Consider the following 19,918-nt stretch of genomic DNA (forward strand, 5'->3'; position numbering starts at 1 on the left):
AAACGGGGTGTATAATCATGGTCCAATAACAGGAACTCTTTTTTCTTTATCAAACAACCAACAATTAAGTAGATACAGCTGTGTTTGTCTTTTTGAAAGAAATGCCTCGATCTGATATCTTTCCAAAAGCTCAACAATCAAATTTATTGTTCAACTGCCGCAGATAAGTTTAAGTTCAAGGAAATTAATCTTCGACACTTTGCATATCTTTATGTTGATCTTTACATCCTGCAAAGTTTATGATCTGATGGCAAATAACAAATTTGTTTGAATTTCTTATTCATCACACATATTTTATTATGAATATCTGCGATCATTCAGCAAACACAAAAGTTACAAAAGAAGGCGATAAATTCAGTTCTTTACATATTTTTGTCTGATCATTTCAACAAGTCTTTATAAGCTGTAAATTTCATGATAATCCATGAGCAAAACTACAAAACATATTCAACAAATCATTGTGTTAATTGGAATAACATCAAAGCGAGTTCCCAGAGTATTTGCGAGTCGATAAACCAACGACTTAATTTCGTCAACTTTTGATTCCGGTTGCGACAAGTGCAGAAGTCTATCTAGAGTGTCAATCGACATCATTCATTCGAGATATTATGCAAATCAAAATGATGTCGATTTAACAAACAATTTAAATAATTCATTGACCAAGCTTAGCACATAGATTATGTGAAAATATGCTCGAGACAGAGAAAGGGAAAATGATTTGTGTAATTTTGCATTTTTTTGAAAGTTTTGTATTTGCTAGTTTTTATTTTTTGTAAATTAAATTGTTGGTTTTATTGCTGTTTCTTAGTCATTATTTGACCGGATGTGGCAATAAATTCCCTCTGACTACCCACTGTCACTTGTGAGAATACTTATACAACCCACTGTTTTAGCGTATGAAGTTGTTTTTGCTTATCTTTATAACCTGGCAATTGTTTCTTTGTAAAGTAAACAAAATAGTTGTACTAACCTAAATAGTTGGTATCCATTTGATGTTTTGTTGCAGCTGTTGTTGAAAGTTGATGTTTTCAGTGCTTTGATTTTGAATTTGAACAACTATTTCCACATATTTTGTTGGCTGGCCTTTGTATTGATTAATGAATGCACTCGTAAATAATTCACTTGCAATTGCGTACACTACTTTTGTATTTTTGTATTTGTATTTTTAGGCCATAAATTGTTAATAACAATTACACTTGTTGTTGTTGTTGCATAAACAATCGCACTCGCTTTCGTTATTGGCAATGCAACTCGTACAGGTATTTCGATATTGCATTTACAGCCATAATAATTTAACTGCTTTATTTTCGCGGTGCTTTTTTTGTGTATGTTTTCTTTTGCGGTTGCTATATAAATATTTACACACGCAACAACGTTGAGCAGCGAACGTGGAACTTGGAATACGCCCGCGCGTGGATCGTAAGACGCCTACGTCGAAGATGTTAATGAAATAACGACAGCGAAGACGACGCCTCACATGCGGAACACTCGTTAACTTCGATTACTTTGAAAGTAAAATGAGATAAGCTATAGCTATAGCCATAGCTATGGCTATGCCTATGAGATACAGATACTTCTTTTGCCGGCGCCTCGCACTCGCTTCGGCGCGCACTCTTTCGAATCTCCAATCTCAACCTGAGACTCAAGCCAGACCGACGCGACTCGCTAGCAACTCGACTCGGACTGAAGCAGCGAGTTGTGTGTGTTCGCTGCTGAAGTGTTCAGCACGTATTAATTTCTGTAGCGGCAGCAAAAGTATCCAAAAGATACATTCGGCTGCGCACAAGCGCATACACAACACACACAGATACACGCGTGAATATGATTGTGTGCGTATTCATTTGTTCATTCACTTTGTATGTGGGTCTACTTCAATGCGATCGCTCTGCAACTTGTTTGACAACAGCAACAGCATCGAGTCAAGACGTGAGCATATTGCTCTGATTGTTGACTGTTTACATTTACATTTCCCCCAATCTGTGTGTGTGTTGTGTTCCTGTTCGGAAGATGTCATTGTCTCTATCCTCTCTCTGTGTGTCTCTCTCTCTCTCTGTCTTTCGTTGTCTCTCTGTCGCATTGGCTTTAATGAAAAGCGACAAATTGTCGTTATAGCTGTCTCAAGTAGCCGCCAACGCTGCAAGCGTTTCCCCGGCTCAGTTCGGTGTGTGTTTGCTCGTCAAACACAAGTGATGGGCATAATCTTCAGCAGTCAATGACTCGCACAATGACACTAGCTGAAAAGTGATACTTAAGCCACAACGTGCACAGTAGCAGCTGCAGAGGGTAACTTTCTGTTTTGAATTCGAAATTAAATATGACTCTTGACGGAATGCGTTTCATCTTTGAACGATTTCTAGAAAGCTGTGCAGTTTATCTGATTCATTTTTAATGTCTAAAGATATCAATCAGCTTAGGAAAATGATTATTATAAATAATATTGCGGAGTTTATTGACCTTGAGCGAGCTAAACTTATAAGAATTGTATTGTTGTATTGTATTGTTTATGTACTTGAAGGGAAACTATAACTATAAAAAGCTTTTGACATTTATTGATCTTATTTAATAATAATGGCCCTCAAAGTAGCCAAACTATTATATACAACAACTGTTATCAAACATCTTATTTAACCATCTTTATCAGCAAATATCATTACACCATAAACAACTAAATATACTCGCAGTTGTTCTATTCATTTGGTTAAGTTCTTTATTTTGCTTTCAGCTGCGCGCCTTTCTTTCAAACTGTTTGCACAGCTATTAATTGGCAGTTAGTGTGTGTAAATGTGGTTTAATTACAGCACAAGATTAGATAGACGACCGAAAGGAAATTGCCAGCCTCTCACTGTTTACCACTAACGAACTTTCCGACTTTCTGACTGACTGTCTGACTGACTGAAGAACCAACGAACTCATTGACAATCGACATGCCGCTAGCTGTAAACACATTTTGATTAACGACTTTTCAATCTATTGTCTGCTGCTCGTAAACTGTTTTTGATTCTGACTCGAATTTGAATTCTAATTCTCTTTTTTCCCCCTCGTTTTTGATTACAGCTCCACAACGTCAATTTACAGGTTTTGCATATATGGAAAAGTCGATGTATGCAAATGATGGTCATTAAGTTTGACGAACTTGGCTAAACGCAGTTCCCATGGCTCCGACTTATTAACTAATTAAACATTTCCAAATGGGGCCGATGACGTTGAGCTTGAAGTCGGAATGTCGATGCTTAAAGAGGCCAACAGTATTTGTTTATTTTGCTTGCTCCGTCTTTTTTTTATATTTTTTTTGCCCAAAAGTGGAATGCTTCCGGCTTTTTGGCGAGAGAGACGGAAATTGCGAGTTGATGGAGAAGCTGCATTATTAAAATTGGGTTGCTCTTACACAGGGAGAAAAAGATGGAAACTTACTATCCTAACAATATATTGGTATTTTTTGTAGAACAAATTGTGATTTAAGAATATGTATTGTAAGAAAGCTAGAGATACACGCTAACCAATTTGTAATATCGTTAGAAAATACCAAAAGAATATACTTAAAATACTAAAACATACCAGTAGTATTGTATGTGGTATGACGACATAGTACTATTTTCAAAATATACCAAACAAATATATAAGTGATACCATAAAGTTAGAAATATGCCAACGAAAACAATTACAAAATATAGCATAAGGTTAAATAAATACCAATTAAAACAATAAAGACTTGACAGCTGCAGTCTTTTTGGGCCATATAATATGATTTCTTTAAAAAATTATATACATTTCCTGTTGGCACAAAATGAAAATAATCTTCCCTTCTATTTACTAATTTTGTTTATATTATATGTTATATACCAAATTTCTTTCATTTAAAATTAATTTTTTAATCAAACAATTCATAATGCATTTCTTGGACTTGTTTCACTATTTTTCTCATCGTGTACTCGATACTCGCTCTCGGTCAACACTCTTGAGTTGTGCTAGTTTTAAATGTGGATGGCATTTCACTGCTCGAATATGAAATGTGAAACCCGGCATCAACTTTAAGTGTGAACTGTCGCCCACAAAATGCTCGTTGACAATTTTTCTTATGCTTTCTCCGTTAGAAAAGTCGTAAAGCTGCCAAGTGCTAACACCTACGTTTAAAAAGTAGTCGTATGAACTTGAAAATTGATGTGCTGCTCGTGCTGGGTGGCCATCAAATGGAACGAAACGATGCGATACAAAACGATATATGAAACGATACCATAGCAAATACTCTCGACTCTATAAAGAAGAAGGAAGTTGCTTGGGGTGCCTAATGACGCCTAATTATATGTGGGTTCGGTAGAGTTGAGTTTTTTTTTTCATTTCATATTTTTTTTTTTGAAAACATTTTCATTAGTTTGATGAGTTTAGGAAAAACATTTAAAAACATACTCGGCCGCAGCGAGGCTAATTTGATGGCCAGGCGGTGCCGGCTATAATTATATCATAATATTAATTGGAGCCATGTCAGCAGCAACAGCAACAGCAACACACATACACACACAAAGAAAGATTAATTGTGTAATTCAAGACAGCGCTACAAGCGAGCTACTACCAGCTAATAGATACAAGATACAAGCTACTAGATACTTGTACTAAGTTGAAGGCCGCACTTAGACTTTTGCTTGGCCATTGCACTGCACTCACTCTGAATCGTATTCCATTATAACGGCTTATAGAGGTGCTCTAATTAGTGGCTGCAGCCACGCCCACTCTTACGTTCCATGCGCCCACACGCCCTTGACTTGGCCAAGTTGTGGCAAGACTCTTACAAATGTATTGCAATTTGTATCTGTTGTTTGCTGTTGCTGCTCGTACTCGTATTTCATTAGATCAAAATTAGCTGACGTGAGTTCAAATCATCAAGCAGTCAAATACAATCCACTCTTCCCCCTTCCCCTTTCCCTCTTCTGTTGTTCTGCTCCATCACGTGAGCTCTGGGAGGGAAATCCGGTTGAGCGGAACTCACACCAAATGGACGCTGACTGCAAGTCGCACATAAATTTGTTTTGTATTTCGAAAAATATTTCAACTCGCAGCGTTGTCTATTTTTTTCATTTCTGATGATGAGTTCACTTCCCCCTGATTGCCACCGCACACCACTTGAAATTAATTGTGTGGCTATTGATAGGTCTAGAGTGTAGAGAGTCTGTTCGTCTGTCTCTCCCCTTTGTCTATTTCCCCCTTTGTTATGTTTGCTCTTGTTTGTTGTGTGTTTGCTGCTCAGGCTTCTCTTTACATTTTTTTTTGGCTTTTCCCTTCTTCTATTTATATTTAGCTCGAGATATGAAATTGGGTTTTGCGTGTCGCACGCCACACTCAACACACACCACACACACACACACATGGCAGACGATGGTGATCCATCGTGGAACTTTAACTTTAACGCTTGCGCCGCTCATTCATTAAATTTTCTGCCTTGTTTCGCTTCATCTTTTTTCTTTACATTTCATTTTTATCAAGTGTCAAATACAGTTACCACCGCAGCCAGAACAACATTTTTTGCCTTTAGCCCGAACACAAATTTATGCATAATTTATGGCTATATAATTGCCGCCGCTCGCCACTGGCAAATTTTCTAAAGTTTTTCCCTCTAAATAAATCAAAATTATGCAAATACCAAGCATGAAATTAGGTCAGTAAAATGACTCGGACATTGAAACTCGGTGGCAAACTCGACTGCGTTTCAATCCCTGCGTTTATCATATTCTAGATTTTTATTCAATTTCAGTTCAGAGTGAGTCGGCAAAATTGCATGAAAAGACGCTAGAAATTTTGCATAATTTATGCGCTTAAATTGAATTTAATTTTTTGAAAATTAAATTAAATGAATAAAGACAGTATTGATGATGTCAAACAACATAAAGCTAATAATTTGTCTAAAATCTTCAGCATTAATGATTTATATTCATTTTAAACAGGAAGTCTAAACAATTATATTAAAAGTTGCTGCAGTAATTTATGCGGTATTTGAATAAAGAAGGTATTGAGAATCGACAAGTATTAACTTAAACTGTAGAAATTCCACAGAATATAGCATTTATTATATTGCAGATTTCTATTCATTTTAGGCTAAGAAACTACATTAAGGATTTTAGAATATTGAGCATAATTAATGCAGATTTTTATTCAATTTTAACGGAGAGTGAGTGAGGAAAAGTACATTCAAAATAAATGGAATGTTTGAAACATATATTTAGTTAAATTAAGTTAAATATTACTAAATTAAATTATGATCCCAAAATGGAATGATATTTTGATAAATTATATTACAAACATTTACTTCATAATCTGTATATAATATTTATTAATTAAAACTTGCATTAAATAAAGCTAGAACTTGTTTATAATTTATTTAGATAAATTGAAATAAATTTGTATTTAATATTCCCAAATATTATAGACATAATGCCGCAATGATGATGCGATAATTGAATGATATTTTGACATACATTCATTGTATACATTGTATATATCCTCCAGCATATCTCGTTCGCTAAATAAAACTAACGAGTTTGCAGCTTAAATATTGTTTTATAATTAACATAAACTGCTTAAATGCTGAATTTATAGTGGGAAATAAATTCACTAATAGTGCAATAAATAAATGAATTTAGCAAGTTTTCAATTAAGCTGAATAAGCTCCAAAATGAACATGGTTAACACACAACTCACAACTCCCATCGATTGGCCTTAGTATCTGCATACGAGTATTGAGCTGTTGTTGGCAAAAACTGCAGTTGGGAATGAGGACGATGAAATGCAATTTCACTGTCGAACGGATGGAAACCGCAGCGTTGATTAGCTTTGAGTTCGTGCTCGTCCTTCATGGCCCACTTATTCATAATGCTTAAATTTCTATTGCACACTCACATGGATGGCTAATACACTAGGATGGCTTGTCGAAGCGCCTATTTCAATTAGCCGACACCTTTTGGGTCCACATTCACACACACACAGAGAGAGAGAGAGAGAGAGAGAGAGAGAGAGAGAGAGAGAGAGAGAGAGAGAGAGAGAGAGAGAGAGCATGCAAAAAATGAACTCGTTCTATGGGCAGCAAAAGAAGAAGGAGGAGGAAAAGCGACAGCTACAGCAAAAATGGCATCGACAGAGGCTGTAAAAACGACTGGCCAATATCCGAGCGGAAATTAATGTGCTGTGGCTGGTTGTGTGGCTCTGTGGGCCCGAACAAAAGCACCAGCATAAAGACGAAAAAAAAATTGGAAAAATAGAAAAAAAAAAACGATACACAGAAATTTGTACAGGAATGAATTGTGTGTGAAGATTGTGAGAGAGGAAGAAGGAGGAGAAAGCGAAGAAGGGAATTGAGGCATGCCACAAGGATCTGAATGCACAATGCCGCTGTCAGCAGTTTTGGGGACATAACGACAGATAAAATGCAAGCCGCAGGGTTATAAACCAGACCAAACTACAACTACAAACACACACAAACACATTCACACAGTTGATAAACCCACATCGCACAGTTGGCAATCGAAAGGACATATTGAACATGCAATCCTCGATCTGCCCCGCTTTGCATCGCCAATTCCTTCATCGTTTTCAGCTCATCCATGCATAACAGTTCTGTTTATACCCGGTAAGAACAGCTTGCCGCAGGGAATTAAAGCTTAGTGAGTATCAAAACGGTGTGCATAGGCTGCACAGAGAGAAATGTGAGGCTTGGAAATCATAAAATTTAGAATTTAGAATTTGAAACTTCAAATATTTTTGCTCAATATAGGAAGAAGAGAGGATTTTTAACAAAAGAAGAGAGGATATATTTATCAATTTTTATAATTTCAATAATTCATTAATTCACTTCAATAACGTTGCATTTCACTTAAGTTTAAACGATTTATAATCAATTAATATTTATGGATATTCTTGCTCAATATTATCAGACTTATAAGAACAGCATTGATATATTCATATTATTCTTGATCTATATTATCACTCTTTATAATTTCTACATTTTAAGTAATTTCCTAATTCAATAATAATTCAATAATGTTGCACTCCATTATTACAACTGATTAACGAGTATCACGCAGTCGAGCACACTCAACCACTACCAAGCTTTATCACTTATTATTTTTGTTGCGTCTTGTGTGTTTCGCCGTTCGTATCCTGGATATATAATCGCCATCAATTATATTGTTCAAACTGTGCATTGTTTTCGCATGACACGACAGCAAGTTTCGTTTCGCTCGCTTCGAAAAATGTCAGACAATGCACCTCACACTATTCTACATATGCACTTCAATCGAGAGTGTGTGCACAAGTGTAGGTATATGCATACTTTATGAATGTGTTCGTATTCGTTGTAGAAGCTATGCATTGCATATTTATGGGTGCACTTACCTTGCCATCGGCATCGCTATGCGCGTGGTAGCGCACCTCCAAAGAGCCACCCAACACCGCATACCAGAAGCGTCCTTGTTCCCCGGCGCGAAACACTGTGAAAGAGCGTAAAATGAAAATAATTTTGGTAAAAATAAAAATTAAGAGGCCGACGATGATGAGTTATGAACAAAAAAAAAAACGAAGAAGAGGAATTTGTGCTTTCATAATTAATGCAATAATGCCACTTACGTGTGACGCCCTTCTCCAAGTCCTCGTAGAAACCGCACATGGCCAGCTGCTGCAAGGCTGACCCTGGCAGGCGACACAACGGCTCCACGCGACGCAACCGACAGGATATTAGTTCCACATCACGTAAATTCCGATCACAAGGACTGCAACGAGACGGAACAAGAATAACAAACACGCAATGTCAACAAACTAAATTAAATACATATAAATTCATGGCTTAGCTTTAGAGAATTTCAATGCTGCAATGCATTTGTTTTCATTTTACTTGCGTGGTAATAAAATATTAATATTCTATCCGGTTAAACTATAAAAAAAATTGCAATTATTTCATAATATTTTAAATATATTTTATGGTAAAGTTTCACAGCTCAAGAAATTTTAACTTATGCCAAGATCTTCTATTTTTATGATTGCCTTTCAATAATTTTATTTATTTTATTCGGTATATATAATAATAAATCAGTATTTGTTATTCCTGAAAATTTGGAAGCTTTCAAACTTGAAGAAGTTATTTAAGATTTTCTTTGTATGGCAAAAAAGCGAACGGCAATAAGTTCATAGCTGCTTTGGCCGACAATCAAGTATATTTAGTAATCTATGTTATATTTTGACAATCTGATATATTTGGTAACTTATGGTATATTTCGAATGTAACACAATTCCAATATACAAAACTTAGCCTTCAGTAGCTTTCTTGTCTGTTAGCTTTGCATTTTCGCAATGCATTTCAATAATTTAATTATTTTATTCACTTCAGCTCAATATTTCATTTTAGATTAAAATTCAAAAATTATTTAGTTATAAAATTTTCTTTATTATTAGTTTCGCATTTTCACATTTAATAACAATAAACAAAAGTATTGATTGCATTTCAATAATTAAATGATGTTATTCAATTCAGTTCAATGGATTCAAATTTCCATATTACTTAGCTATAAATACTTGTATTGTCCTATTTTTGGTTTTATATTTTCTAATTTATTAACCTGTATATTTCAATTCTCTACATATTATTTTCCAACTATACTAACTTGCTGGTAAATCTATAATAAATCAAGTTTTATTGCACTTGCGGAAAAATTCTTAAAAAGCACAATATAAAATATGGGGGAACTATTCAAGTGCGCAGAACAATGGGGCCTAATAGACTGCCCACAAATGTCAGCACAAAGGACAAAGTCACAAGAAATGAGAGAAATGGGAATCGGGGATGGAGATGGAGACGTAATAGGAAGGGGGGAATGAGTATTTGCAGTTTTTAAATCAGTGCCATTCAAAGGACGCTCTGGTTGGGTTTGCAACGTGCGGGCAAGGCCAGAGAAATATGAAAAAATGCCATCGAAAGAAATGCAAATGAAAAACACAACAATGCTTAAATTAAAAAAAATAAAAATAAAAAAAACTTGGAGGGAATAATACAACAAATTGAATGCCATTTGGCAATGGCTTGTGCTCAAATTAAATATGCAAATATAACTCAGTCTGTTTGCCTTTGTTCTTTAATGTTTTTGTTAAAATAAAAATGCATAAATAAATACTTATGAGAATGGGTCAGAGCAGCCACATCGCATCGAATCGCAGCGCCGGAAACGGATGTTTGGCTAAAGAACGAGAAGATGAAGGTGAAAGTCAAGAAGAGCCAAGCAACTAATTGCCAAGTGTTCAACTTTAGACAAGTTTACTTTCGGTGCTTGTTCGTGTTCTTGTTCTTGTTCTACTTCTTGGCCTTCTTCAATTCACTCTCTTCTGGAAGTAGTTCAAGCTGCCACATTGCTGCCACAATTTGTGGCAATGTAGCGAACGTGTTCAGCACGGATTTCGAATGTCGGCTGCGATGTTAAACGCGAAGTCCATTGACAGCACTTTAAGTGATACCAGCTGAAAGTATTACTTAAATCAACTGCGGCTACTAAATCAGCTATTGCTTGAAAAGTGCTCTTAAAATATTTGAAAGCTATTCAGAAAAGTTCAGTTAAATCCTTAAATTTAAAACAAATAATTTGACACTTTTATAAAGAATTAATTTTGGAAGTAGATATATTTTTAGTTGCTTAAAAAATCACGCAATTCTTTAAACAACTTTAAGAAAATAAATTGCCAAACAGCAGAAAATTGAAATAGCCTCTAAGTTGTTTAAACCAGTTTGGTTGCTCAATTTCTCAAGATGCTTTTATAGCCCGATTTATTCGAAAAAAGAATGCAAAGTTTAAGTATCCATTTGGATATTGTTGCTGCGCTCAGCTGCATTTCAAAATTTATGAAACAGTAAAAGAGCAAATTGACAGACACTCTGCTATCTCTCTCGTTTCTTGCTCTCGTCTCTTTCATTTTGATTACCTCATTTGCTCGCCTTCACTCACACTCTGAACTTGTAACTGGAATCTTTGTGTTCTTTGGCTAATTAAAAATTCCATAAAGCCGACAGAGTAAAACAAGTGAAATTTTACTCTAAATCAAAACCAACAAAGCAGCTTTTCAATGAAATGTAGTTGCTTGTCTGCTGTGTGTGTGGGCAGAGAAAGCAACTTTAATATTTTGTAGAGTCTACTTTTTGGCATTGGGCGTTGAGTAACTTTTGCCAGCCAGTCTCAGTTTGAAGGTGAGCCGTTTCCCGGCTGTCTTTGGCCCACTCATACATAATTTATAAGCCACGGTTGTTTGAGAGCCCACAGAGAGCGACTGGGCGTCGGTTGTTGTCGTTAACCAAACAGCGGCACGGCTAAGTGCCATGTCTATACGCCAGGATGTAAAATACTAAATAAAGGTAGGAGGAGGAGGCACAGAAGTTGAAACTCCTAGGGGCTGGCAAAAGCCGGAAGCGCGCGTTGAGGCGCAAGCCCGCGGTTGTTCTCCTGTTGTTTATTATAATAGCATTTTGTGGTTTTACAAAATGCAAAGCTGCTTTTTTATAATTGCCATGTAAGCAAACATAGCAGAAGCAGCATACTCAAGTAAAACAACCGTCAGAAAGCGGCAGCATAAATAACTTAACTTTTGCTCGAAATATATGCATGAAGCTTTTATCGAGCTGCACACGTGGCGTATGATAAATATGTGTTAGTTCAAGCTGAGCCACAAGACTAGGGCAACACCATGCGGTGCTGCTTCTAAAGCATCATCAATATCAATTGCCAGCGGCTAGAGGAGAGTCAAGAGCAGCCACCTGTCTTGGCTATCCTGTGGATAACTCACTGTCTCTGCTCTCCTTTCTCTTTCCCCTCTCTCTCTCTCTTTCTGTTTATCTCGCTTCTCTGATATGCCAAATTACCGCATTACGAGCGAAAAGATTTGCTTGCGTGACTTTGCAACGGCAGCCATTAATTTTGCTTGTAAATTAAATCATTTATTTTGCGGCAATTGCGGTGCGACAATTTCGACACTTTGACGTTGTTTTATTACCCAACCTTTTTTCTCTCAGTGCACAATGTAAATTTCGCTTTTGCTGAAAAACGTTTCAATTATGCATGTTGCTTGCAAAAATTCCTTTGTCTAAGCTGCAAACCTGCAAGTTTTTTGAATTACTGAACGTGCTGTTTATTATTGCGAGCATTGTGCAAATAGAAAATCGTTTGGCAACAAAAAGCGAGAGTTTAACAAATGCGGAAAATACAAATATTTGCACAAAGCAAACAATAAATGTATGTGTGTGAGCGAGTGTGTGTGTGTGTTTAGAGAGCCCTTTGCTCTTGACCTTTTTGCAAAGCTGACCTAACCTTGTGTATCCCTCTGATTTTTGGGCAGGTTACCGTTGCCGTTGCCGTGGACAACACGCTGTTCACTTAAGCCCGAGCTCCAACTGCCAGCGGCCAAAAGTTCTGATTGATTGCAGTGGGCGCTCAAGGCTTTTGGGGCGTGGCTAGGCCAGTCACGCCTCGGGATATCATTTTATTGCAGCTATTTCGGGACGTGCCAGCATTTTGCAGTGAAATACAAGTAGCAGTTACTTGCCACCATCTTCTATTCAGCTCGTCTCGATGCTTAGCCCGTTCGCTAGGCTGCCACTTGTGTTAATGATGCCTGCACTTAAACGTCGACACAAAAAGGAGCAGCACATGAATTGCTAGTTGTTGTACCCTGTACTTAAGTGGGAGTCAGCATAAGGGATTGTGTTACTCTAGAAAATTATTCGCATAAAAGCTTCAACACAGCTTAAATTTGTCTATCACAGTTTAAAAGAGTTTTGTCTTAAGAACTAACTCTTTCATTTTCAATTTCTAAATATATCTGAAAGTTTAAAATAAGAGAAAATCTACTTACTATGCACTACAATAAACATTCTCAAACTTATTCATTCTCGTAACATGTCAAGATATATATAAAATATCGAAACTTTTAGAACTACAATTACTTTATACTAATGCCATTATAAATAAACGTAACATTATATATAAATAAACGTTTTATTTTAAACTTTATCTATCATATGTAAGTCGTCTGATGTGTAATGTTTAACTCTGTTGATTAGAGTCAACTAAAAAGTGTTTTGGAAGTATAAATCATTAATAATTGAAACCCTTTCATTCACTTTTCACTACTTCTTTTTTTTTATTGCCAAACGTAGAACATTTAAATGACATTTCATTTTAAACAACGATATATTATCTATTTATGGATAAACATTCATTCTACGTAAGTCAAATTTATAGATAAGCAATGTTACACATATAATAAAATGGTCACATTTAATACAGCTTAATTATAAAACTGCATTTAAGGTGTTTACGAACTTATTTATTTATATAAACTTATAAATAATAACTAACTGATGTAAATGTAACCATATTGTATATCATAATTAGCATAACAAACGTGTCCGTATTTAGTTAAGTGTCTTTTTGTCTACACATTCGATGTAATTAGATGCCCAGCGCGTTAGAAAAATATAAGTTTATTATACATATTTAAAACGAAATCGATGCTCTGGAAACCGATATTGACAATCAAATTTAAACATTATTGCACATATATAAAAGTAAACTATATAGTTAATACTGCATAAAAATAAATGTTTTTGCAATAAAAAACAAATTAAAATAAATCTGAAACTGCTTGAGCTATAGTCTAAGGATAACACTAAACAAAATAGTTCACAGTGCTTAGCAGTAAATGTTTACCTCATGAAAAACAAATTGATAGAAATCTGCAAATACTTGAGCTGCATTTACAGCGCATCCACTGAAACCCTCAATCTTTATAGCCAATGAAAACACAAGTTTAATAATCATGACATACTCTGGCAGCAATAAAACTAGTGCATAACATAAAACAAAAACATCAAGAGGAAATATAACGAGAATAACAACAACGAAAGTTCAGCCAGACATGTTTACGCAGTGAGCTGCCAGTCGATCACGCCTCTAAGCGATGAAGGCCATGAAAACTTTTGCACTGTAAACAGCTTGTAATGAGCACAATTTTCGCTTGAGTGCGGCCCTTGAAAAATTGAATCCCTCCAATTTCTATTTGAGCTATTTGCTGCCTCTCAATTTTCGCTGCTTCAGTGCGCTAATCAACTGGAAAGGACCGCGTGGCAGGACTCTAGACTCGAGACTTAAAAAAAAAAGTGAAATACACAGAAAAATGAAAGAGGAGAGATGAGAAATAGGCAAGTGACCAGCAGCTTTGTAATATAATTGCATTTAGCTCAAGAATAGAGCTTAAAATTTGGCATTGTAATTTAATAAAGCGTATAATTTGAAGCAAGCCGTGTCCTGCATTTGGATTTAGATTTGCTTTCGCCCGAATCCTGATGCCTTTTGCCTGTTGCCCGTTGTCCTGACTCATGGCAGCCAGCTGTGCTGAAGCATGAATTAATGGGAGGACACAGCTGTTGCTGTCTTTTGACAGATGAATGTCGAGCATGATACAAACATTTCAAATATTACGTATACGCAGCAGCAACTGACTTTTCATTCATTCATTCATTCATTGCAAACATTTGCTCAACTGACAGAGCAAAAACAGTGGAAACTTATGAATTTAAAATTGAATTAAACAACAATTGTTAATTTCAAGCTTGAATCATCATTTCATTTTACGTTTTAATTTAAATTGTAATTTATTTGATAAGTAGTCATATTTCACGCACTCAGACACAACTTTTCGTATAATTTGGTAACTTTTGTTATGGAAAAATTACTTTCATGCTTCGCAAAGTATGAAAAATAAAACTTGATGGCAATTACATTGTTTTTTCGCCTTAAATGAGAGGCAAGTTTTTTATGGAAATATTTTTATGTTTGCCAAGAACTACAATTAGGTGCTTGACTCGTTGTAGGTGAGGCTTCAGACTATTGAAGTATGAGTTGGCGAGTTAGCTTTTAATTAACTTTGTGACAGACACAAATTAATTGCAAATAGCTAGGGAATTATTTTGAATATAATGACTAGACAAAAAAAAGTTCATTACTCTAGAAATGTCAAATGACTATTCAAATTAAGATCGTTGTTCAACAGTCTATTAAAACACTTTTACTTTCAAAATGTACAATTTTCATGCTTTCTATATCCGCTACGCATAACTTCGTGCGTACAGCTAACATATGAAACTGGCATTTTGAATGTAATAGTAATCATATACCCAATATATATTTTAATACTTTTTTGCAATATATGGAATAATATAGGCATTATACCTTACAGATTTGTTTTTAGCTTACTGTACTCTTAGTGTATTTTGAATGTAATAGTATATCGCATACCCTCAGTATAGTATATCGCATATACCTTCAGTATATTATGATATTTTTTCAATATATTAATACGATATATTATCGAAATAAAACCGCACTGATTTTTCTGTATTTTTTGAGTATAATAGTATGTATATCGTATTCCAAATTTAGCTTTCAGTATATGTTGGTATTTCTTATATATTATTATTATTATGTGGTATTTTATCGAAATAATACCACACTTAATTGCTTTAATCTCACTGTAGAACACACTAAACCGTAGATTTCTTTCTTTTTTTCCTTTGCTACCTATAAAATCTATGACAACTAAGTCTCCAATTCTCTAAGCTGCTCGTTACTCATGTACACATAAAATGTATTTGCTGCATTTTCATGTTACACACAATCCTTCAATACTTTTGTATTCATTTTTTCACTTTATTACTACGTAGAAATGCAAATAAATAAGCTGATTTATAGATTTAAAATGTCCTTGATTACTCACCGCTTGTCCATAGCTGTTATCCATTCCATTGCCATTTTGATAAATATTTTATTTATATTTTGTTTACACGACGATTTATATTTAGATTATTATTTCGTTTAATTTTTAATCACACATACACACACGAATTTGTTCGCATTCGTTTTTGCTTATTTTTTAGTAGTAATCGAAATGAAAACGTTAATACACGACGACGCCACAACTTTTGAAGATGATTAACGCAAAGTGAAGGTGTAAGGATACCCAAATGTCCTTGGCCAAAGAGCTCGCGAATTGTTGGTGCCAAATAAATGTTGCATTTCAATGCGCTCGAAAAGAAAACGTCGGAAAAGTTGTGGCCCAACCTAAAAGCTGATTCCGTTAACAGCACTTAGAGTGGATTTCTTTTTTTTTTGCTTTGTTTTTTTTTATTTCAATTCAAATGTCCCTTAGTTGAGACATTTTTCGTTGTGCTTTGCTGTCTGTTATGCTTTTTTATGTTGTCACAACAAAAGAAAGGAGTCAAGTGTCGTCAGATGCACTCACAGATCGCAGTTAAAAATAATTGTTTTAAATTATTTTCCGCACACTTTGTTTCGTTATTCATTGGCCATTTCGTTAATTGGTTCAAAAGGGTTGCGACGGCATAAGTACGACTCCAGCTGGCTTTCGGCTCTCGATGTAGCTGCAGCTGTAAATGAAGTTGTTAACAGTATTAAGTTGCTCTAATGATACACAATCTTAATGTGTGCTATACTCGTAAATGTGTAAGCAATGTGTAAGCTAATGGAATGCTAAAAGGCATAACAGTTAAGAGAAAGAGAAATCTATTTGGTATTTATTTTGCTACAAATGAAGACCAAAAAAAGGAATGCTTATTGTTATTGTTGTGAACTGAAAAGGGTTCTCTTGTGTAGTTGCTAGCTAATGTGGCTGACAGCTGCCTGGAAGGCTTAATGCATGCTGGCCGGGCCCTAAACAAAGCAAACATCTCGCATGTTATCACAATTGTGCGAGTCTCACATTCGGACTATTAAAACAAAAACAGCAAAAACACTATAACAACGACAACGGCAACGACAATAGCGCTGACACTGACGTATGTGATGCGTATGACGCTGGTAGCCACATACACACTCTGCGTATACTTGATACTGCAAGCTGTTCGCATTGCACAATCGAGAACAAAAGCTAAACAGCTTTGTCAGGTGTGTGTGTGTGTGTGAGTGCGAGTGTAACTAAATATATAACATGTGTAATAGATACAATTCAGTATCCATCCTGTCTGTCTATCTTTTCATTTCAATATTAATCAATTTGAATCCGGCTAAGCCACAGCTTCAGCTTTAGCTCGGCTTCCGTCTCAATTATATTCAACTATTTGTGGCCATTGCATATGCTACATTGGCTTCCATGTACGTCAATTTATTGGCTCATTGAATTTGTAGCTTTGTTGTAGCCAAAACTATTGGAAATGTGATTTTGCCATTGTTGTCTTATCACTGCTGTGTGCATTGTTGCGTATTTGCTTATCAGCAGAATTTCTATGTATGTGGGTGGATGGCTACACTTTGATAAGCGAGCCCTTATCAGGCCTCACTCTCTATCTCTCTCTGTCTAACATTTGTGGTTTCATGCGTTGTTCGTCACAGCGCAAAATGCAATTAGTGTCCTGCAAGTTTCACAAAATGCAATTTAAGTTTCAACTGTCAACCGAACTAATTGAGCACAGACATAGCAAACGAAAGAAAATCGAAAGCGAGAAAGAAGGAAATGTGGCGAAAGTCTGGGGAATACTTACGTGGCAATGGCTCGATCCTGGGCGAGATGCGCCAGAGCCGGCAGATATAATAGATGTTCAAAATGATAATCAAGAGTGAAAAGCAAAAAGGCCGAAAATTCAAATCGTTAACAATGCGATAAAGCGCCTCGTTCAGCATGAAAGTGGCCTAAGTAGTTCTAGTTAAAAGTAAGTTATTTACAAATGCAGTTTACAAAGTCTTAGAAGGGTTTTCGAATGCATGAAAGGTGCGTGCAAAATGTTTAAGAATTGGAATTATTGTCGAGCAGTGAATGCATTAGTTGTATGTACATTAGTGTTATTAGCTAAGCTATCTATACTACGTATTGTTAACTGTTTTGTTTACCGGATTCGGTTTAAACACACACTTTATTTGAATTCCGATTTATTTAACACGTTCGTTGGGTTCGAGAGTTGTCGACGAACTGATGACTCGACCGAACTTTGCCAAATGCAATTCGCACAATCGAAACTCAACACACATTTATTTCTATTTTGCAATTTAAGCAAATTCAAATTTTACGTTTTTTTTCCACTTTCACAAATTTTTTATCATAAGTAACACATATATTTTTTTTAAATTTTGTATTATTTTTAAAAATTTATATGAATTTCAGAAATGTTACACTTTGAGTTTTTGTTTCAGCGCTCGCACGTCCGTTACGTTCCTTAGTCGCGTTGCAACTGTTTTGACCGAGAGACGAGCCAAGTTACCCGTTGCCGTTTTTTTGCCGAGCTGCTTTCTGAATTCACCATTAGTTCGGCTGCCTAGAAGCTGCCTGTGGCCAGGCATCCTGCGCCTAACAGGTGAGTTTTTCTTCTGCTGACAGCTGAGCCAGCTATTCGACTGGTGTGGTGCGGAGGTTTCGATGGATTGGATGGATGCCTGGCTGCCTAGTTTTGGTGGGTGGTGAAAATTACTCATTGCGATGACTGCAGTGTTGACTGTTGCGGTGCGCATTTGGGTCGCTTTTTTTTGTGCTCGCTCTGTTTTCTTTTGCTTAATGTTTTGGCGCGTTTTTAGCAACAAGTTTGACAGTTGCCACAGTGGTTGCAAACTTATTTGGTTGGTATAAAATAAGTGTTGTTAATATACAACAGCGAGTGGCAGTGGATACTTGTTTGACATGCCTAAAATCTCCAAATATTCATCAATCCTTCGAAATTTTCTTTTAGTTAGACTTTATTAATAACTTTATAAGATAAATCATTAAAATTGGGCAAACAAAATGGTGTGCATTAATTTTAAAAAATTTTAAAAAATCGGAAAAAGTCGAGGTATTAACTACTAAACATTTTTCTATTTAGTTACTTTATATTATTATATCCGCTAACTAACGCTAAATACTGCAAATGAATTTTAGCTGCTTTAGCTGACAATATATGGAATATTTTGACCCCTATGGTATATTTCGAATGTAGTACTTTATCGATATACCAAATATTGGCTTCGGTATATTTTAGTATTTCTGTTGGTATATCTTAAAAATAATCCCGAACTGTTTTACCTTTTATTCAAAATGGATAGAATTTATTTATTTTATTTTTTAAATATTCTTTCCTATTAAATTATTATTTTCTTTTAAATTGATTTAAATAGTGAATTTAACGCTAGGCGTTATTTTGATTATATTAACTGACGAACTCTTAAATGTAGTAAGTTTATAAAGGTAAGCAAACTATTAATTTATGTATATTTCGCTTGACGAATTATAGATAAGAAACATGAATTATACGTCAATAAACAGTGTCATCTTCGAATGCTCGATTTTGTCATTAAACTACAACTAAATTCTTAATAGAATGTCACAAAAGACATATTTTATATTCCTATCGAACTACTCACATCTTTATGTTCATCAATCAATTCAACAATGGTTGCTATCGTCACTTAATTATTGCTTATTTATGAATTTATTTACTCTAGAGACGATGAGAACAAATGTTTTGTGGCAACATGTTGCTGCCACATCTGTTTTTTCATCTCTCTTCGCTCCGTACGTGCGTTCTCTCGTTCTTGTTTGCTCTGCAACAAACTGTTGAGCGCTCATTTGGTGAGTCGACGCAATGCGCCGCACTTCAACAGTTGCTTGCCTACCTGCCTCAACCCCTCGACTCGTCGTCATCCTCCTCCTCCGCCCACTGCTGCCCCCTTTGTATGGCCATGCTTTCCAAAGAACTGGGTCTGCTGTCAGTCAGTCGCATGCGTAAATTGCAGAGGCGAAACAATCAAAGTGTCAATTAAAATATGCACAAAAACAAACAAGAAGAAATCGCTTCAACAGGCGTTAAACTGTTGTAAGCTATTAAGAAATTGAGGGACTTCACAAAAAAAAAAAAAAGAAAAGGTGC

General features: G+C 35.6%; 1 protein-coding gene across 3 annotated transcripts in view; it reads right to left on the minus strand.

Annotated features, from left to right (window-relative positions):
• Positions 1-18,113, minus strand: part of LOC117572192 (rap guanine nucleotide exchange factor 4) — an 81,544-nt gene extending 63,431 nt beyond the window's left edge. Inside the window, exons 1-4 of one of the 3 annotated variants that reach the window (XM_052004269.1) lie at positions 17,913-18,113; positions 15,787-16,456; positions 8,608-8,750; positions 8,377-8,471 (exon numbers count right to left, since the gene is read on the minus strand). In XM_052004269.1, coding sequence (XP_051860229.1) covers positions 8,377-8,471; positions 8,608-8,750; positions 15,787-15,821 — 273 coding nt within the window. In that variant the 5' untranslated portion in view covers positions 15,822-16,456; positions 17,913-18,113. Of the gene's footprint in view, positions 1-970; positions 1,660-8,376; positions 8,472-8,607; positions 8,751-15,786; positions 16,457-17,912 lie in introns of those variants that run through there. The other 2 variants (XM_034254845.2, XM_052004271.1) reach the window with 2 other exon arrangements.
• Between the last annotated feature and the right edge of the window lie 1,805 nt (positions 18,114-19,918).

This window comes from Drosophila albomicans, chromosome 3 (assembly GCF_009650485.2).
Source record: "Drosophila albomicans strain 15112-1751.03 chromosome 3, ASM965048v2, whole genome shotgun sequence".
Classification (NCBI taxonomy): domain Eukaryota; kingdom Metazoa; phylum Arthropoda; class Insecta; order Diptera; family Drosophilidae; genus Drosophila; species Drosophila albomicans.